Source organism: Piliocolobus tephrosceles, chromosome 21 (assembly GCF_002776525.5).
Source record: "Piliocolobus tephrosceles isolate RC106 chromosome 21, ASM277652v3, whole genome shotgun sequence".
Classification (NCBI taxonomy): Eukaryota; Metazoa; Chordata; class Mammalia; order Primates; family Cercopithecidae; genus Piliocolobus; species Piliocolobus tephrosceles.
In genome coordinates this window covers 17,061,290-17,082,892 of record NC_045454.1, presented here as the reverse complement: position 1 = coordinate 17,082,892, position 21,603 = coordinate 17,061,290, and the positions used below count along the sequence as shown (strand labels likewise).

At 51.3% G+C, this 21,603-nt stretch overlaps 1 protein-coding gene across 1 annotated transcript in view; it reads left to right on the top strand.

Annotated features, from left to right (window-relative positions):
• Positions 1-21,603, top strand: part of SPTBN4 (spectrin beta, non-erythrocytic 4) — a 117,949-nt gene that overhangs the window by 32,746 nt on the left and 63,600 nt on the right. The window contains exons 6-14 of the mRNA XM_023229136.3: positions 1,598-1,678; positions 4,179-4,294; positions 8,456-8,568; positions 8,664-8,851; positions 8,926-9,043; positions 9,311-9,469; positions 10,456-10,758; positions 12,933-13,083; positions 19,368-20,316. Coding sequence (XP_023084904.2) covers positions 1,598-1,678; positions 4,179-4,294; positions 8,456-8,568; positions 8,664-8,851; positions 8,926-9,043; positions 9,311-9,469; positions 10,456-10,758; positions 12,933-13,083; positions 19,368-20,316 — 2,178 coding nt within the window. The remainder of the gene's footprint in view (positions 1-1,597; positions 1,679-4,178; positions 4,295-8,455; positions 8,569-8,663; positions 8,852-8,925; positions 9,044-9,310; positions 9,470-10,455; positions 10,759-12,932; positions 13,084-19,367; positions 20,317-21,603) is intronic.

Below are 21,603 nucleotides of genomic sequence, written 5' to 3'. Positions count from 1 at the left end.
CAAGAGGCAGCCCATGTCTTCAGAGTCAAAAAGTTACATCTGAAGCTAACCAACTGGTAAATAAAATATATCCACTTCTCCAGCCTTGACTAATAATCCTTCCTAACATGCTGGAAGGACAGGTTCAAATGTATTTATTTACTTAGAGACAGGGTCTTGCTCTGTCACCCGGGCTGGAGTGCAGTGGCATGATCATAGCTCACTGAAGCCTTGACCTCCTAGGTTCCAGTGATCCTCCCTTCTCAGCCTCCTAAGTAGCTGGGACCACTGCACCCCACCCAGTTTCAAATGTAGAACTCTTGGCCTCACTGGGCACAGTGTCTCATGCCTATCACTTTGGGAGAAAGAGGTGGAAGGATTACTTGAGGCTAGGGCTTTGAGACCAGCCTAGGCAACATAGCAAGACCCCATCTCTACAAAAAGTTGGTTTGTTGTTGTTGTTTGACACACGTCCATAGTCGTAGCTTCTCAGGTTCTCAGGAGGCTGAGATGGGAGGATTATTTGAGTCCAGGAGTTCAAGGGTGCAGTGAGCTACAATCATGCCACTGCACTCCAGCCTAGGCTACAGAGCAAGACCCTGTCTGGAAAATAAATAACCAACAAATAAATAAATAAAAATAAAATAGAGCTCTTGGACTCCTCAGAGACCAATGCTAGAAAGAGGTGAACTGTCCCCAGCCTGCTCTCTTCTCTCTGTCCCCCATCCCATTTCATCCTACATTTCAAGAGATCTCACATTCACCTATGTGGACCTTCAGCGCTATGTCTAAGCTCTGGCCACCCTCTCCCGCTATGAGCATCACCCTTCTGCCTCACAGGGCATACATAGGAAAGTTCAAAGTCCTGGGTCCCTTCAGTGTGGCTGAGCTGGTGGCGGGGTGGAGTGCAGGCTCTACTGGGCAGGTTCCCTTGGGCCCCCAACTCTCTGCCCTGCAGGAAGCAGTAAGACCTGAAACTCAATTGTTCTCTGTAGAGCAGCCCCTAGGAGGATGGAGGGAGGGGCAGGTATGGGATGGAGGTGGGCTTCTCCGACTCTCATCCTTCTGGGCTGTCTGTCTTGCAAGGGAGATCATGGGGACTTTTGCCATCTGTTTCTCCACGTGTCTGTCTATCTCTATGTCTGCTTTTCCTTGTACTTATCTCTTTTCTCCTCCCTCCTTCTCTCCTTTCCTCCTTTCCTTTTCTCTTCCTTCATGTCTCCTTTCTCTCTCCTCTCCTTTCTCTCCCCATCTCTGTCTATATCTTGCTCTCTTCCTGTCTTGTTATCTCTCTGCTTCCTCCTTCTCTCCTTCCCTCTCCTCTCTTCTTTCTTTTGCTTCTTTTCCTCTCCTCTCCGTTTATCTATCTATCTATCTATCTATCTATCTATCTATCTATCTATCTATCTATCTATCTATCTATCTATCTCCTATCATCTATCTATGTATCTACCTCTCTCTCTCTAACCACCCAACACCCACCCACCCATACATCTTTCGATGTTCTACCCCCTCTCTCTCACCTTCCTTCCCTATCATTCGATCTCCCTCTTTTTCCCTCTTTCTTCCCTCCTAACTCTCCCCATCTCTGCCTCCGTTTCTCCCTTCACACTTCCAGTTACCCTGAGGTAAACATCCAGAATTTCACCACCAGCTGGCGGGACGGCTTGGCCTTCAATGCCCTCATTCACCGGCACAGGTACCACTCGGCCTGGGGCAGCCCAGCCCTGCCCTGTACCCTCCCATATCCCTGCAGCTGCACACCTGTACATGTACGTGTGTAGATGGCACACACAGACATAAAGACCCATCCCTTCACCTCTACACACACATACACTTTTCTTTCCCTTCACACACGTCCTGCACATTTACACACAGGAACACCCACACAGGCTCCTGCCCAGGCCACATACTCTGTGCACACATGGACACACACAAGCCCTCGCACAGATGTGTGCACACACACAGATACCCACACACGTGCACAGCCTGCTCGCAGGGTAGGAAGCTCGGTCCCCTGTTACTGTCCATGCTGCTGTGTACCCAGCACCTCCTCCTATCAGAAAATGCTTTCTCAGGCCGGGCATGGTGGCTCACGCTTGTAATCCCCGCACTTTGGGAGGCTGAGGCGGGCGGATCACCTGATGTCAGGAGTTCAAGACCAGCCTGGCCAACATGGCAAAACCCCATTTCTACTAAAAAAAAAAAAAAAATTAGCCAAGTGTGGTGGTGCACCCCTGTAATCCCAGCTACTGGGGAGGCTGAGGCAGGAGAATCGCTTGAACCTAGGAGTTGGAGGTTGCAATGAGCCAAGATTGTGCCACTGCACTCCAGCATGGACAGCAGTCAGACTCCACCCCTACCCCCACCCAAAAGACAAGAAAAGAAAAGAAAACGCTTCCTCAAAGTGAGCCCTTAGAGTCCCCGTCCCTGTACACCCACGGATTGATAACTTGGGGCCTGCCATTGAAATGGCTGAGGGTCAGACACCCACACAAATTATACACACATCATCATCGTCCACATGACATATCGGGGAAACTGAGTCTCAGGCACAGGAAGGGGCTTGTGGTGGTGTAGCAGAAGCCAGAATCCAGCTTTTTCTGCTGCGGACACCTGTCCACTCACAATCCCTGCCTCTTACACCTACACACACTCGTACACACATAGGGAAACCCAGACCCACCTCCACACACAGAAACTCACAAACTGCACCAGGGTCATCCTCACACTAGGTGACATTCGCTCAGTGTTTTCTATGCACAGGCACTGTTCTAAGTGCTTCCCACTAAAGCATTCAGTAGTCAATGTATCCATTCAATGTATCCTATCCACCTGTGGGCAGGTGCTATTTTTACTTATTTATTTATTTTGAGGGTGAGTCTCACTCTGTTGCCCAGGCTGGAGTGCAGTGGCACGATCTCAGCTCACTGCAACCTCTGCTTCCCAGATTCAAGCGATTCTCCTGCCTCAGCCTCCTGAGTAGCTAGGATACAGGCGCCCACCACCACACCCGGATAATTGTTTTATTTTTAGTAGAGATGAGGTTTCACCATGTTGGCCAGGCTGGTCTTGAACTCCTGACCTCAGGTGATCCACCCACCTCGGCCTCCCAAGTAGCTGGGATTACAGGCATGTGCCACCATGCCCAGCTAATTTTGTATGTTTAGTGGAGATGGGAGTTTCACCCTTTGGGCCAGGCTGGTTTCAAACTCCTGACCTCAAGTGATCTGCCTGACTCAGCCTCCCAAAGTGCTGGGATTACAGGCAAGAGCCACTGTGGCTGGCCGGCAGGTACTATTATTATCCCCATTTTAGAGGAAACCAAAGCACAGAGAAACGCAGTAGCTCTCCCAGAGTGACACAACCAGGATGTGATCAAGCTGGGGCTCAAGCTCTGATGAACTGGCTCTGGTCCTCACACTTCTAACCACTGCATAACACCACAAAAGAACCCCCAAAGTAAGCATATATGTGTCAACTGGTACATGTGTCCTGGCCAGGCACAGTGGCTCACACCTGTAATCCCGGCACTTTGGGAGGCCTAGGCAGGTGGATCACTTGGGGTCAGGAGCTCGAGACCAGCCTGGCCAACATGGTGAAACCCTGTCTCTACTAAAAATATAAAAATCAGCGGGGTGTGGTGGTGCACATCTGTAATCCCAGCTACTCGGGAGGCTGAAGCAGGAGAATTGCTTGAACCCTGGAGATGGAGGTTGCAGTGAGCCGAGATCGCACCCCTGCACTCCAGCCTGGGTGACAGAGTGAGACTGCATCTCAAAAAAAAAAAAAAAGAAAAAAGAAAAGAAGGACATGTGTCCTTACACAACACACATAAGGGCTGTACACACTTGTATTGTCATAGAACTTCACAGAGACATACACAGGCATGCACCGTGTGAGCTCATCTCTTCCAAGCACACTCAGGCCGGCCTACCCATTCATCTGTGTGCACAGGCCGGCCCAGCAACAAATGCACATGCACACACACATTCCCGGGAACCCACAGAGACATGCCTGCGTCCATCACACTCACATCACAGCTAAATGCTGCACAGCACACACAGCGTGCCCCTTGGCTAGACTGTGCCCTTGTGCCCCTTGCCCTGGGTGGCGCTCAGACAAGGGTGACTTCCTCCCTGCTTGCCGGCTGGCTCTGGAGCCTGCCTGCTGCCTGCCTGCTCTGTGCCCCTGCCCAGGCCCGATCTCGTGGACTTCAGCAAACTCACCAAGTCCAACGCCAACTACAACCTGCAGAGAGCCTTCCGCACAGCTGAGCAGCACCTGGGGCTGGCGAGGCTGCTGGATCCTGAAGGTGAGTCTCGCGTGGGCCCAGCCGGGACTTCCTCTTGGGGGACTCCCAACCCCAATGCCATGTTAAACTCAACTCCATGCCACCCCAGCACCATCCCAAATCCTGAGGTCTCTCCAAATCCCAACTCTCTCAGCCTCCTCCCCTTCTGCCTCCCCTTCCTCCTGTGCGATCCCTCCCACGTTCCATCCTCATACCTCTTCCTTTCTCATCCCCAACCCTGTCCCAAAGTAATCCCTCCTCTTCCCCATTCGCAATTTCCTCCCTCCCCAACCCCGCTTTCAACCATCTCCCCCAAAACCAACTCCCACTCCCCTACCCCAGCCCCAAACCCAATGGCATCTCCAACACCATCACCACCCCTAATGCCACCCCATCTTCAAGTGTCTCCATCCCCACCACATCTTCAGCTTCAGCTCCGTTCCTATCCCCGCCCTAATCCATTTCCAAACTCATTTCGCCCTAGCCCATCCCCATGTCTACACATCTTTGTTCCAGCTCCATTCCTATCCCCACCCTAATCCATTTCCAACCTCATTTCGCCCTAGCCCATCCCCATGTCTGCCTCTCCCACAACTCCATCCTCATCCTCAGCTGCTTTTCCATTTCCAGTCTATCCCTAACCCCATCCCTGACTTCAGCCTCAATCCAGGATCAGCCCTGACACCCATCTCCCTTTCCGAATCAAAGCTGCTCCCTTCCTCTGAGCTCTACTGTCTGCCAAACACATGGCTGGGAACTTTATCAGAGCTATTCACTTTCATCTTCACACTGACCTGGTTAGAGAGAATGTATCAAACCTGTTTTATTTTATTTTATTTTATTTTATTTTATTTATTTATTTATCTATCTATTTATTTATTTATTTATTGAGACAGGGTCTGGCTCTGTTGCCCAGGCTGGAGTACAGTGGCGTGATCTCGGCTCATTGCAACCTCAGCCTCCCAGGCTCAAGTGATTCTCCCATCTCAGCCTCCCAAGTAACTGGGACTACAAGCATGCGCCATCACACCTGGCTAATTTTTGTATTTTTAGTAGAGATGGGGTTTCACCATGTTGCCCAGGCTGGTCTCAAATTCCCGACCTCAGGTGATCTGCCCACTTCAGCCTCCTAAACTGTTGGAATTATAGGTGTGAGTCACTGCACCTGGCCATTTTATTTTACTTATTTGTTTTTATTCACTTATTTATTATTCTTATATTTATTTATTTATTTTTTTTGAGACAGAGTCTTGCTCTGTCACAGACTGGCGTGCAGTGGGGACGATCCCAGCTCACTGCAACCTCCACCTCCCGGGTTCAAGTGATTCTCCTGCCTCAGTCTCCCAAGTAACTGGGACTATAGGTGCATGCCACCAAGCCTGGCTATTTTTTTTTTTTTTTTTTTTTTAGCAGAGATGGGGTTTCACCATTGTTGGCCAGGCTAGTCTCAAACTCCTGACCTCAAGTGATCTGCTCGCCTCATCCTCCCAAAGAGCTGGGATTACAGGCATGAGCTACCACACCTGGCCTACTTACTTATTTTTTTATCCAACTGAATTTAATATTTAAACCCTGTTGAATTATTATTATTATTTTTGAGACAGGGTCTCACTGTGTTGCCCAGACTGGAGTGCAGTGGTCTGATCTTGGCTCACTGAAGCTTCAACCTTCTGTGCTCAAGCGATCCTTCCACCTCAGCCTCCTGAGTAGCTGGGGCTATAGGTGTGTACCACCATGCTCAGCTAATTTTTAATTTTTTTTTTTATAGAGATGGGATCTCACTATGTTGCCCAGGCTGGTCTCAAACTCCTGGACTCAAGCAATCCTCCCATCTTGACCTCCCAAAGTGCCTGGGATTACAGGCCTGAGTCACATTCCTGGCTTAACCTGTCTTCTAAAGTGATGAGAATGACAGCTCAGGGATGTGACGTCACTTGCCCAGCATCACACTGAAAATCAGGAAACCAGACCTTATGGCTCCAGAATTCATGGTTTTAATCAGTCCTCTACCCTGCCTCTTATGGCTGTATCCTATGCTCAGTTCCTGGTACATAGTAGGTGCTAATGGATGTCAGTTGGACAATGCAGTGAAGAATAAAGGCCAGGTATACTGTTGTGCATCCAATGGGTAAATTAAAATGATATCAGTCGGGCATGGTGATGGCTCATGCCTATAATCCCAGCACTTTGGGAGGTTAAGGCAAGAGGATCACTTGAGGCCAGAAGTTCAGGACCAGCCTGGACAACATAGCGAAATCCCATCTCTACAAAAAAAAAAAAAAAAAAGAAAGAAAGAAAGAAAGAAAGAAAGAAAGAAAAGAAAAAAAAAGAAAGAAATGAAAAATCTTAGCTGAGCATGGTGGCACACACCTGTAGTCCCAGCTACACAGGAGGCCAAGGCAGGAGGATCACTTTAGCCCAGGAGTTTAAGCTGCAGTGAGCTCTGATTGCAACACTGCACTCCAGATCCCAACTCAAAAAGCAAAAACAACAACCAATTAAAATGATGTTAGAATTTGTTGAGTTTCCCCTCTGTGCCAGGCTGGTCTTTCTAATTCTTACATTGTTCCCAGGAGGCAGGAACCATGATCATCTTTATTATAACAATGGGGAAACTGAGGCTCAGAGAAGCCAGGTTATTTTCTAAGGACATGCAGTGAGTAAGTGTTGAACTGGGATTCAAGTGGATGCTGCCCCCAAAGCCTGTTTCTTGACATCAAGCCTCGTGCACCATTTGTAAGCTAACTAAATTTTTATTTAGCATCTACTGTGTGCCGGGGAAGGCGGAACAGTGGTAACTAAGACAGGCATATGGCCAGGCATAGTGGCCCATGCCTGTAGTCCCAGCACTATGGGAGGCTGAGGCAGGAGGATTGTTTCAGCACAAGAGTTCAAGATCAGCTTGGGCAACACAGTGAGACCCTGTCTCTATTTTATAAAAAAGAAAAAGTCTATTTAAAAAAAAATTACAAAAAATTAGCTGGGCATGGTGGTGCATGCCTGTAATCTCAGCTACTTGGGAGGCTGAGGCATGAGAATCGCTTGAACCTGGGAGGCAGAGGTTGCAGTAGGTCAAGATCACGCCATTGTACTCCAGCCTGGGCGACAGCTTGAGACTCTGCCTCAAAAAAAAAAAAAAAAAAAAAAAAAAAATAGAATAAAAGAAAAGAAAATAGGCATAGTTTTGTCCTTATGAAGCTCAAACTCTAGATAATGACATAATCGTGTAAATGAGTAGGTAATTACAAATTGTGATACATTCTGGGAAGGACATCATAAGATGCTAAGAGGAGAATAACATGAGGATTACCAACTATAGACACAGTGAACACGGAGGCTTGTCTAAGGACATGTGAGGTGAGCCAGGCATGGTGGTGCACACCTTTAGTTCTGACTACTCAGGAGGCTGAGGTGGGAGGATTGCTTGAACCTAGGAGTTTGAGGCTGCAGTGACCTATGATTGCACCACTGTGCTTCAGCCTGGACAACACAGCCAGAGTCAGACTCCATCTCTTGAAAAAAAAAAGTAAAAAGTTGAGTTGAGTTCTGAAGCATAAGCGGGAATTAGGAACACAGAAGAGGAACAGTGCTCCAGACAGTGAGAACAGCACATGCAAAGGCCCTGAGGTGGAAGGTGGAATGGTGTGTTCAAGAAACAAGTATAGGCTGGGCACGGTGGCTCACATCTGTAATCCCAGCACTTTGGGAGGCCCAGATGGGCGGATCGCCTGAGGTCAGGGGTTTGAGACCAGCCTGACCAACATGGTGAAGCCCTGTCTCTGCTAAAAATACAAAATTAGCCAGGCATGGTGGCGCATGCTTGTAACCCCAGCTACTTGGGAGACTGAGGCAGGAGAATCGCTTGAACCTGGGAGGTGGAGGTTACAGTGAGGCAAGATCATGCCATTGCACTCCAGCCTGGGCAACAAGAGCAAAACTCCATCTTAAAAAAAAAGGAAAGAAAAGTATAGCTATTTCTCTATGGTGGTTTATATGTGTCAGGCACTATTTAATCCCAGGAGGTAGATTTCTATTTGACAAAACCTGAGGACCAGAGAGGCTAATTATCTTGCCCAAGGTCACACAGCTAGTGAGAGTGGCTTCTCCATCCCTCCACCCAATACCTTCAAGCACTCGGTCAAAGTGCCTACTGTCTTGTTTCCCACTCCCTCTTCCCTCCAGATGTGAACATGGAGGCTCCAGATGAGAAGTCCATCATCACCTACGTGGTCTCTTTCTACCACTATTTCTCCAAGATGAAGGCTCTGGCTGTGGAGGGGAAGCGTATCGGGAAGGTATAAAGAGCCAAGGAGTGGGTGAGTGGGAAGCTGGGAACTGGCGGCAGGCATGATTGGGATGAGGCTGACCCCCGCTTCCTCTGCTGTGTCAGGTCTTGGATCAGGTGTTGGAGGTGGGTAAGATCATAGAACGCTACGAGGAGCTGGCGGCTGAGCTGCTGGCCTGGATTCACCGCACCGTGGGCCTCATCAGCAACCAGAAATTTGCCAACTCCTTAAGTGGGGTGCAGCAGCAACTCCAGGCTTTCACGGCCTATTGCACGCTAGAGAAGCCTGTCAAGTGAGGCCCAGCTCTGGAGGGAGGGTGGGAAGGGGTGGCATGACGGCAGGGCTCCTGAGCTCATGCCCCTTCAGGTTCCAGGAGAAGGGGAACCTAGAGGTGCTGCTCTTCAGCATCCAGAGCAAACTGCGTGCCTGCAACCGTCGCCTCTTTGTGCCTCGGGAGGGCTGTGGCATCTGGGATATTGACAAGGTAAGGCCACGGATGCAGGGGAGAGGTGGAGTTGCACTGTGGAGTTGTATAGGTTGCACACTGCTCAAGGGAATCATTCACATTGTAGGCATGATGGATTAGATATTCATTCTGATGGTTTTTCAGTAGTAAAGTGTCATAAAGAAGCAACATGTTTTCCAATTTGCATGAAGTTGCCATAATGCTATGAGTGGCCTCAGGCTAAGTCAAGACCATTAAACTGTGGGGAGCTGTCAGAGTCTGACTGCCTCCTCCCATCTCCTGCAGGCATGGGGTGAGCTGGAGAAGGCTGAGCATGAGCGGGAGGCTGCCCTACGGGCTGAGCTGATTCGGCAGGAGAAGCTGGAACTACTGGCACAGAGGTTTGACCACAAGGTGGCTATGAGAGAGAGCTGGCTGAATGAGAACCAGCGTCTGGTCTCGCAGGTACAAGATGTAGGGCTTGGCTCCGGGGGAAAGGGAGGGGGGGCGGGGCTGATGCTCCTGGGACCAAAGAGGGAGACTTGATCTCCTAGGCAACAGGGAAGAGTTAGATTCGTTTCCTGGTGATAAATGAGGATGGGAAGGGAGACTTGGTCTTCTAAGTCATTGTTGGGTGAGGGGAATGGGCCAGATCTCCAGGGTAATGGGAGAGTGAGGCTGGTCTTCAGGGTAACTAGAAAGGGCAGAATTAGTCTCTTCAGCAATAGGGGGAGTGTTTTAAATGACAAGAGAGGTTGTATCTTGTGTCTAGGGTAACTCAAGAGGATAGAATTGGTTTCCTAAGTAACACAGTCAGGTAAACCTGGTCCCTAATCTCCAGGACAGGGGAAGCATGGGCCTGTTTCCTGAGTAACAAGTTTAAGGTTAGAGATGTAACAGGAGGGTGGGACTTGTTTCCAGGGTAACTGGAGAGAGTGGGGCTGGTCTCCAGGGAAACGGGAAAGTGGGGTTGGTCTCTAGGGCAACAGAGGAGGTGGGTCTGTTCTCCAGGGTAACTGGGGAAGATTGGGTTCGTCTCCAGGACAACAGGGGAGGGTGGGGTTGATCTCCAGGGTAACTGGAGAGGGTGGCACTGGTCTCCAGGGCTACAAGGGAGGATGGGGCTAGTCTCCAAGGTAACTGTGGAAGATGGGCTGATCTCCAGGGCAACAGGGGAGGGGAGTTGGTCTTTAGAGTAACTGCAGAGGGTGGCGCTGGTCTCCAGGGTAACAAGGGAGGGTGGGGTTGGTCTCCAAGGTAACAGTGGAGGGTGGGGCTGGTCTCCAGGTTACCTGGGTAACAGGGGAGGGCGGAGCTCGTCTCCAGGATGACTAGGGAGGGGAGGGCCGGTCTCCAAGGTAATGGAGGGGGAGTCCCCAGGGTCACACAGGGTCAAGGTAACAGGTGGACTGCTGAGGCAGCATGGGTGAGTGTCTGGCTCACTGCCCCAGGACAACTTTGGGTATGAGTTGCCCGCAGTGGAGGCAGCCATGAAGAAACACGAAGCGATCGAGGCAGACATTGCAGCCTACGAGGAGCGGGTACAGGGTGTGGCGGAGCTGGCCCAGGCATTAGCGGCCGAAGGCTACTACGATATCCGGCGGGTGGCAGCCCAGCGTGACAGCGTCCTGCGCCAGTGGGCCCTGCTAACTGGGCTTGTGGGTGCCCGGCGGACACGGCTCGAGCAGAACCTGGCCCTGCAGAAGGTCTTCCAGGAGATGGTGTACATGGTGGACTGGATGGAGGAGATGCAGGTGCCAGGCGGGGGCCGCGGATGCGGGTGGAGAGCCAGGAGGGAGGGGAGGATGCAGACGCTGAAAGCATTGACAGACAGCTGGAGCTGGAGAGGGAAGGGCAGAGATAGAAGAAGATAAAGAGAAAGCCAGGAAGACAAAAAGAGAGAACGAGAGAGAGTGACAGAAAGATACAGAGATGGACAAGAGAGGCAGACAAAGAAACAGAATGAGAAAGAGACAGAGATAAATAGAGAAATAGAAAAATGCTGGACACGGTGACTCACACGTGTAATCCCAGCATTCTGGGAGGCCGAGGCGGGCAGATCACTTGAGGTCAGGAGTTTCAGACCAGCCTGGCCAACATGGTGAAACCCCCCGTCTACTAAAAATACAGAACAATTAGCTGGGTGTGGTGGCATGTGCCTGTAGTCCCAGCTATTTGGGAGGCTGAGGTTCAAGAATCGTTTGAATCTAGGAGGCAGAGGCTGCAGTGAGCCAAGATGGTGCCACTGCACTCCAGCCTGGATGACAGAATGTGATTCTGTCTAAAAAAAAAAAAAAAAGAAAGAAAGAGACAAAAATGAAAAAAGACATGGAGATATAGAGACAGAGTGAGCCTCAGAGTAAGGATACAGACAGAGAGAGTGACAGTTTGAGAGAGAGGGAGAGAAATCAGAGAGATAGAGGGGGAGGCAGACACAAAGGTGACAATGAAAATCTACATGGCTACAGAGAAAGACACAGGAAGATGGGAATCAGTTTGAGAGAGAGAAAGACCTACCAGATCTAGAGAGAGATGAGACAATAAAGATAGAAGCCAGCTGGGCATGGTGGCTTACACCTGTGGTACCAGCACTTTGGGAGGCCGAGGTAGGCAGATTGCTTGAGCCCCAGAGTTTGAGACCAGCCTAGTCAACATAGTGAGATCCTGTCAAAAAAACAAACACAAGGCCAGGCGCGGTGGCTCACGCCTGTAATCCTAGCACTTTAGGAGGCCGAGGCGGGTGGATCATGAGGTCAGGAGATTGAGACCATCCTGGCTAACACGGTGAAACCTCGTCTCTACTAAAAAATACAAAAAAAAAAAAAACAAAAAACTAGCCGGGCGAGGTGGCGGGTGCCTGTAGTCCCAGCTACTCGGGAGGCTGAGGCAGGAGAATGGCATAAACCCAGGAGGCGGAGCTTGCAGTGAGCCGAGATCCGGCCACCGCACTCCAGCCTGGGCGACAGAGCGAGACTCCATCTCAAAACAAAAAAAAAACACACACACACAAAAACAAAAACTACCTAGGTGTGGTGGTGTGCCCTTGTAGTCCCAGCTACTCTGAAGTGGGAGGATCGCTTGAGCCCAGGAGGTTGAGGCTGTGTGAGCCATGATTGCACCACTACACTCCAGCCTGGGTGACAGAGCGAGATCCTGTCTCAAAAAAAAAAGAAGTCAGGTGCGGTGGCTCACACCGGTAATCCCAGCACTTTGGAAGGCCAAGGCAGGCGGATCATCTGAGGTCAGGAGTTCGAGACCAGCCTGACCAACATGGCAAAACCCCATCTCTACTAAAACATCAAAAAATTAGCTGGGCAAGGTACATCCACTCGGGAGGCAGGAGAATCGCTTGAACCCGGGAGGCGGAACTTGCAGTGAGCCGAGATCGTACCACTGCACTCCAGCCTGGGCAACAGAGCCAGACTCTGTCTCAAAAAAAGAAGAGGAGGAAAAAACCAAAAAGAAGGAAAAGAAGGAAGGAAGGAAGATACAGACAGAAAGAGAAAGGGGTAGAAATGTAGAAAGAGAGATGCAGAGAGAGATGGAGACAAAGACGTATAGACAAGAAAGACATGGAAGCAGAGACTGAGCTACTGTGACAGAGACAGAGCCCAGAAATGTAGAGTCCACGAGAGATGGAAACATTCAGAGAGAGGCAGGTAGAGAAAGAGGGAGACAGAGACAGGACACCATTGCTAGCTGTGAGAGCCAACAACAGCCAGGGCTCGGCTTTTTTCTTTCTGATGAGGAAACTGAGGCCCAGGCCACAGAGCTGATAAGAGGGTCTTGAGGCTGGTCCATATCTCTCCAAGATGGGTCAGAGTCGAGAGTGCCAATGCAGAGCAGCAGGGGCTGGCACAGGCAATAGGGGAGAGGCGAGTGGCCAGGGCAGTGCCAGAGGTGTGCTCAGTGCTGTCCCCGCTTGTAGGCTCAGCTGCTGTCCCCGGAGTGTGGGCAGCACCTGGTGGAGGCAGACGACCTGTTGCAGAAGCATGGACTGCTGGAGGGAGACATTGTGGCCCAGAGCGAGCGGGTGGAGGCACTCAATGCCGCTGCCTTGCGCTTCTCCCAGCTGCAGGGTGAGTCTTGGGGCTGGGGCTGGGGCTGGGGCTGGGGTTGGAGACTCTTGGGACTGTTGCCGATAGAGGCAAGAGTGACTCCTGAGAAAAGAGTGAGCTCCTTGTCCTTGGAGGCATTTAAGCAGAGCCTAAGATCACATTCCATTAAGGAAGTCATGGGGAGAATCAATGCCCTGAGTGGCAGGATGGACCACTCGACCTCTTCCTGCTTTAGATTCTACAGTAATAACCTACATTTATTGAGCACTTGTTATGTGCCAAGCCCTTCACAGATTGCTCTCAATGAATACCATTTAAAAAGACCTGTGTGTTGGCTGGGTGTGGTGGCTCACGCCTGTAATCCTAGCAGTCTGGGAGGCCTAGGCGGGTGGGTCACCTGAGGTCAGGAGTTCGAGACCAGCCTGACCAACATAGTAAAACCCCGTCTCTACTAAAAATACAAAAAACAATTAGCCAGGCATGGTGGTGTGTGCCTGTAATCCCAGCTACCTGGAAGCCTGAGGCAGGAGAATCGCTGGACACCCAGGAAGTGGAGGCTGCAGTGAGCTGAGATCCTGCCACTGGCACTCCAGCCTGGGCGACAGAGCAAGACTTCCTCTCAAAAAATAAATAAATAAAATGAAATAAAATAAAAAGACCTGTGCAGGCTGGGCACGGTGGCTCATGCCTATAATTCCAACACTGTGGGAGGCCAAGGCAGGAGGATCACTTGAGCCCAGGAATTCAAGACCAACCTGGCCAACATAGAAAGACCTCATCTCTACCAAAATAAATAAATAAATAAGCCAGGCACGGTGATACATGCCTGTGGTTGTGGTGCCAGCTACTTGGAGGCTGAGGGAGGAGGCTCACTTGAGTCTAAGAATTGGAGGCTTCAGTGAGCCATGATCATGCCACTGCACTCCAGCCTGGGTGACACAGTGAGATCCTGTCTCTTAAAAAACAAACAAGAAAACCTGTGCTAAGTAATGTTAATCAGGGCCTGTGTAACCGCAAGTGATAGAAACTCAGTTCAAATGGCTTAAGGTGAAAAGAGGAGTGGACTGGCTAACGTAACCAAAATGTTCAGGGAAGCCTAGGCAACATGGCGAAACCCCGTCTCTACCAAAAATACAAAAAATTAGCTAGGCATGGTGGTGCATGCCTGTAGTCCCAGCTACTCCAGAGGCTGAGGTGGGAGAATCACCTGAACCTGGGAAGTCGAGGCTGCAGTAAGCCAAGACTGTGCCACTACATTCCAGCCTGGGCAACTGGACTGAGACCCTGTCACCAAAAAAAAAAAAAAAAAAAAAAAAGTCTGGGGAAGGGTGGGTTTTACTTCAGGCATGGCTGGATCCAGGTGTGGCTCAAGGGTGCTTTTATGACTCCATCTGAGACCAGGCATGGTGTCTCATGCTTGTAATTCCAGAGCTTTGGGATGCCAAGATGGGAGGATTGCTTGAGGCCAGGAGTTTTGGGCAACATAGCGAGACCCCATCTCTATATCAAAAAAGAAAAAAACTCAGGCTAGGCTTGGTGGCTCATGCCTGTAATCCTAACACTTATGTGTTAGGTGTTAGGAAGGCCGAGACAGGCGGATCACTTGAGGTTAGGCTTTGGCCAACATGGTGAAACCCCATCTCTTCTACAAATACAAAAAAATTAGCCAGGCATAGTGGTGCACACCTGTAATCCTAGCTACTCGGGAGGCTGAGGTGGGAAGATGGCTTGAACCCAGGATGCAGAGGTTTCAGTCAGCCAAGATCGTACCACCAGGCACACTCCAGCCTGGGTGACAGAGTGAGACTCCTTCTCAAAACATAAACAAAAGACTCTATTTCTCTCGTCTCTCTCCATCTCTAGTCTCTGTGTTGGTGTCACTGCCGAGCAGTCCTGCCCCTTGTGGTATAAATCTGGGATCATTCAGCCCTAGGTATACATCCTAACAGGTTATCAGAGCCAATGGGACACAGGCCCCTTTCTCCCAAGAGTTCTAACAAAAAGTCTTAGGAGAGCTTGCATTGGTTCACAGTGGATTCCATCATTGCTCAGCCAATCACTGTGGCCCCAGGGTATGCAGGGATCTAATTGGCCACATGCATGTGACACACCTATCCCAGGGCCAGGAGTGGGGTCAGCCCATTCCAGAGACTTAGACTGAAAAAAGAGGAGAAAGGGATGCCCTTACCAGACACAGGGTCATGGATGCTGATAGGCAAAACCAAGACTGGCTCTAATAAGGTTCCTGTCTTACTTATGTCAATGCCCTCCAGCCAGAGACCACCAGGAGTCCCTCTGTGGTCAAAGCAAGTTGGGTTTGGTGGCTCTTTACACGCACCATGGGGAGCTGTGGGGCATCTCAGCAAGAAAGTGATGGGGGGCCGGGCGCGGTGGCTCTTACCTGTAATCCCAGCATTTTGGGAGGCCAAGGCAGGTGGATCCCATGAGGTCAGGAGTTCGAGACCAGCCTGGCCAACATGGTGAAACCCCATCAGTACTGAAAATACAAAAAATTAGCTGGGCATGGTGACGCGTGCCTGTAATCCCAGCAACCCAGAAGGCTGAGGCAGGAGAATTGTTTGAATCTGGGAGGTGGAAGTTGCCATGAGCCTAGATCATGCCACTGCACACCAGCCTGAGCAACAGAGTGAGACCCTATCTCAAATAAATATATATATATGACTGGGGGCTTATTGTAGGATTTGGGCTTGTGTTAGGTGATTTGGAAGATGATTCAGTGTAGCGAGTTGTGCTGTGGATTTGATGATGTCAGAATATGGGGGTGACTAGGTGATCGGGCATCTTAATCATTTTGATCTAGGTGGTGGGAGGAACAGAAGGAGGCTGTTGCAGTCATTGGCAGCTGTCATTCATCTTAGCCAGCGACGGGGATGCATGGTCATTTTTTTTTTTTTTTTTTTGAGACAGAGTCTCGCTCTGTCGCACAGACTGGAGTGCAGTGGCCGGATCTCAGCTCACTGCAAGCTCTGCCTTCCGGGTTTACGCCATTCTCCTGCCTCAGCCTCCCAAGTAGCTGGGACTACAGGCGCCCACCACCTCGCCCGGCTAGTTTTTTGTATTTTTTAGTAGAGACGGGGTTTCATCGTATTAGCCAGGATGGTCTCAATCTCCTGACCTCGTGATCCGCCTGTCTCGGCCTCCCAAAGTGCTGGGATTACAGGCTTGAGCCACCGCACCTGGCCTGTGGTCATTTTTGTGGTTTGCACAGTGACCTTGATTTTGTCCGTGCTCAGGCATGATTATGGAGTGAGCTTGGTTTTGTCCTACTCCATCATGGGCAGAGTGGCCCCATCTGATATGAGTGTTCTGTGAGATTTTTTCATTATTATTGTTGTTTATTTTATTTATTTATTTATTTTTAGACACTTGATCTCTCTATGTTATCCAGGCTGGTCTTGAACTCCTGGGCTCAAGCAATCCTCCTGCTTCCACCTCCCAGAGTGTTGGGATTACAGGTGGGAGCCACTGTCCCTGGCCATTTCTGTGCGATTATTATTTTTATTTATTTTATTTTTTTTGAGATGGAGTTTTGCTGTTGTTGTCCAGGCTGGAGTGCAATGGTACGATCTCGGCTCACTGCAACCTCTGCCTCCTGGGTTCAAGTGATTCTTCTGCCTCACCCTCCTGAGTAGCTAGGATTACGGGCATGCGCCACCATATCCTGCTAATTTTGTATTTTCAGTAGAGACTGGGCTTTTCCATGTTGGTGAGACTGGTCTCAAACTCCTGACCTCAGGTGATCTGCCTGCCTCGGCCTCCCAAAGTGCTGGGATTACAGGTGTGAGGCACCGCGCCCAGCCTGTAAGATTATTTATACTCCTCAGAACACCATGGCTAGCCCTGAGTGCTGATGGCAGTCAGGACTGCTTTTGTTCTTTCTCACTGATGAGGTAACTGAGGCCCAGGCCATGGAGCTGATAAGAGGGTCCTGAGGCTGGTCCGTATCTTTCCGTTAAGATGTTTTCCTCCTTTATCCGGAGCCCACAGCCCTTTGGAATCTTGGAGCATTATTAGAAAAGGGAGAACCTATCTGGCTTGCAGGTTGGTGGGGAAGTTTCTCGTCCTAGCCGACGTGGGTCACATCCTAAGTGCAAGTTTCCCTTTACGCCCTGGTGTGGACATCCTGACCCTGGCTCAGCCCCCTCCCATCCCCATCTCATCTCCAGGCGAGGTTGTTGGGACCCTCTCCTTCACCTTAGCTAGGTTTGTCTTGGGAAGCTCCCTTTACCCTCGCCTTGTGAGTTCTTGGCTCCTGTGACAATCAGCAGCCCCGAGAATACAGCAGAGGGGCCGGTGTGGGGAGTGCGAGTGTGGGAGTGCGTTGTCATGGGGATGGGAGGCAGCGCTGCCTGATGGGTGGTCCAGAGTGTGAGCTCCTGATGGACCGCTTCTTAGCTGATTCTAGGGCAATCCTTCCTCTCTCTGAGGCTCAGTCTTTTCATCTGGAAAATGGGGCTGATAAGGATACTGGCCTCACAGGATGGTTGTAAGGATCAAATGACATTGTGTCAGAGTAAGGGCTGGGTACATGGAAGCTGTTTTTTTGTTTTGTTTTGTTTTGTTTTGTTTCGTTTTCTAAGACAGAGTCTCGCTCTGTTGCCCAGGCTGGAGTACAGTAGCTCTATCTCGGCTCACTACAGTCTCAATGTCCCTGGCTCAAGTGATCTTCCCACCTCAGCCTCCCGAGTAGCTGGGACTACAGGCGCACGCCGCCACGCCCAGCTAATTTTTGTATTTTTGGTAGACATGGGGTTTCGCCATGTTGCCCAGGCTGGTCTCAAACTCCTGACCTCAAGTGATCCGCTCGCCTCGGCCTCCCAAAGTGTTAGGATTACAGGCATAAGCCATTGTGCCTGGCAAAAAGCTGTTGTTATTGTAACTATTATTCAGTTGGATACCTTGTGGTTTGAGTCAACACCAGTGAACATCCAGAATTACAGAAATCCCGCATTCCACCTAGGGCAGTGTCTCTCTCACACTTTTATGATCCAGTAAGAAATACACAGCCAGGCAGTGGCTCATGCCTGTAATCCCAGTACTTTGGGAGGCCAAGGTGGGTGAATTGCTTGAGCCCAGATGTTCGAGACCTGCTAGTGAGACTCCATTTCCACAAAAAACTTAGAAAAAAAAATTAGCCAGGCATGGTGATGTGGGCCCATAGTCCCAGCTACTCAGGAGGCTGAGACGGGAGGATCACTTGAGCCCAGGAGTTGGAGGCTGCAGTGAGCCATGATCGTGCCGCGCACTCCAGTCTGGGTGATAGAGTGAGACCCTATCTCTAAAATAAAAAAAAAAATGCACTTACCTCATGACTCAGAGTTCACATGCATACATGGATACACACACTAACACAGAGGTTTTATAAAACAATATTTCCAGGCTGGGCGCGGTGACTCACGCCTGTAATCCCAGCACTTTGGGAGGCCGAGGGGGGCGTGGATCATGAGGTCAGGAGTTCAAAACCGCTCTGGCCAACATAGTGAAACCCCATCTCTACTAAAAATACAACAACAAAAAAAAGCTGGACGTGGTGGCAGGCACCTGTAATCCCAGCAGTTTGGGAGGCCAAGGTAGGCGGATCACTTGAGGTCAGGAGTTTGAGACTAGCCTGGACAGCATGGTGAAATCCCCTCTCTACTAAAAATACAAAAATGACACAGGCGTGGTGGTGGGCACCTGTAATCCTAGCTACTGGAGAGGCTGAGGCAGGAGAATCGGTTAAACCTGGAGGTGGAGGTTGCAGTAAACTGAGATCGCGCCACTGCACTCCAGCCTGGGCAACAGAGCAAGACTCTGTCTCAAAAAAAACAAACAAACGAAAAACAAAGAAGTTTCTTTTGACTCAGTTCTGACATAAGCACAGTTTTCACTCAAATATACAGAATCTGAGATGCTCTGAATCCATCCATCGTTCAGTCAACAAATCACTACATTCACTAGGCTACAGCTCTGGGTGCCACCCTCTGCTAGGCAGTGATTGGGATAGGGTGTGACAGCCCCAGGTCCTGTCCTTAAGGAGCTCTCAGTCCAGCGGGGGAGACAGGACAAAGCAATGACAACAGAGAATAGTCAGGGCTGGGATGGGGAAGCAGAGCAGCCTGAGAGGATCGAGGAGGAGCCTGCTCCAGCCTTGGGGTGTCAGGGAAGGCTGCCCGCAGGAGGAGCCGCGTGACCCGGCACCTGATGAAGTCACACCAAGGACAGGGTAGGTAGCCCGCACCATCCTCTCTTGGGCGCCCCTTGGCTTGTGACCAATCCTGGATGCTCCCCTTCTCCTGGCTCAGGCTACCAGCCCTGCGACCCGCAGGTCATCTGCAACCGCGTGAACCACGTGCACGGCTGCTTGGCGGAGCTGCAGGAGCAGGCGGCACGGCGACGGGCGGAGCTGGAGGCCTCGCGGAGCCTGTGGGCGCTGCTGCAGGAGCTGGAGGAGGCCGAGAGTTGGGCGCGCGACAAGGAGCGCCTCCTGGAGGCTGCGGGCGGCGGCGGTGCGGCGGGTGCAGCGGGCGCAGCGGGCGCGGCGGGCGGCGCGCATGACCTGTCCAGCACCGCGCGCCTCCTGGCCCAGCACAAGATCCTGCAGGGTGAGCTGGGCGGGCGGCGGGCTTTGCTGCAGCAGGCCCTACGGTGTGGCGAGGAGCTGGTTGCAGCCGGCGGCGCCGTCGGCCCGGGAGCAGAGACGGTGCAGCTGGTGGGCCTGGCGGAGCGCGCGGCGAGCGCCCGGCGCCGCTGGCAGCGTCTGGAAGAGGCGGCTGCGCGGCGCGAGCGGCGGCTGCAGGAGGCGCGGGCGCTGCACCAGTTTGGCGCTGACCTCGATGGGCTGCTGGACTGGCTTCGCGACGCTTACCGCCTGGCAGCCGCCGGCGACTTCGGCCACGACGAAGCGTCTAGCCGCCGCCTGGCGCGCCAGCACCGCGCACTCACCGGAGAGGTGGAGGCGCATCGCGGGCCAGTGAGCGGCCTGCGACGCCAGCTGGCGACACTCGGGGGTGCCAGCGGCGCAGGGCCGCTGGTGGTGGCGCTGCAGGTGCGCGTGGTGGAAGCCGAGCAGTTGTTCGCTGAGGTGACCGAAGTGGCGGCGCTGCGGCGCCAGTGGCTGCGGGACGCGCTCGCTGTCTACCGCATGTTTGGCGAGGTGCACGCGTGCGAGCTGTGGATCGGCGAGAAGGAGCAATGGCTGCTCTCCATGCGTGTGCCCGATTCACTCGACGACGTTGAGGTGGTGCAGCACCGGTGAGCGCACACACATGTGGGACTCGGGGGTGGGACTCCGGGGTCCTATTCCTCATGCACCCAGTCTCACCTTCATTGGTTCAACAGTTCCGATGTTCGCTCAGCTGGAACTAGGGGTTCCAATCCCTGCTTCACTCATAACCAGCTTTGTGACAGTTAGAAGGTTTGCAACCTGCCTAACCTTCCTGAACCTCAGCTTGCCCACCTGTATAATGGGGGTGGTATTAGTCCCTACCCAAGCTTGTGATGAAGGGTAAATGAGTTCATACATGCAGAACATGAAGCAAATGCCTGGGGGTAGAGGAAGCATTCCCCCAGCATTTGCTCTTATTACCCAGGCTTACATTCGCCAAGCATGAAATAAACGACCTATGTTTCTACAGGGACACCTCAGCCTGGCCCCTTCTCTGGGAGGCCTCCCAATGCTTCTGCCTAAATGTCACCTCCCTAGCTACTAAAATAGCTCTGACCCTTGACATTTTCCATTGCTTCATCCTGTTTTACATTTCTTTGTAGCACTTACCATCCCATGACATATTATATACTGACTTGTCTGTTGGCTGAATTAGCAATGAGTTGTTCAATTAGTGGGTGAACAATGTCTATTCCCCCTCTGCACCACTCTCTCTCAGCATCTTGTTCATCCATACATTCATCCAGCAGGTGTTAGTACTGAGTGCCTATGCCTTCTAGGTCTTATGCTGCGCACTGCTGGAAACACAGGGCTGCTTCTTGCCCCTACTGTGCCCGCAGTTGCCCAGTTCTTTGAAACATTGATTTAAAGATGGGAGGACCATGTCCAGCTTAAAATAGACCTCAGTGGCTGCCATGTGGAGGGTGGGTTGGAGCAGTTGAGAGTTGTGGCTGGGAACCCAGAGAGGCAACTGGGGTGGGGACCCAGATGGAGCGGAACGGATTAGACCAGGGCTGGAAGTAAGTAGACAGACAGGCCATGGAGGCCGATGGGCCAGAGCAATTTTCTAAAACAAAGCCCAGGGCTCTGGCCTGGAGGATGACAGTGCTGTCAGAGGAAGAACAAATTTGAGTCAGGTGGGTGTGAATAGCCCCAAGAAGGTATACAGCAGACTTTAGGTTGAAGACAGGTTCAAAAGGTAAGAGGTTGAGGCTGAAGACTGAGGTGTGACTGTCATGAGTTCAGGGGAGAAGACCAAGGCTGTGGACTTGGGGGGAATCGTCGAAGAAGGGTGTGAGGGAAAACCCAGAGGGCTCAGGGTGGGGTTGCTGCTGCGGAAACTCACATTTAAACATCGGGTAGAGGCTAGGCAT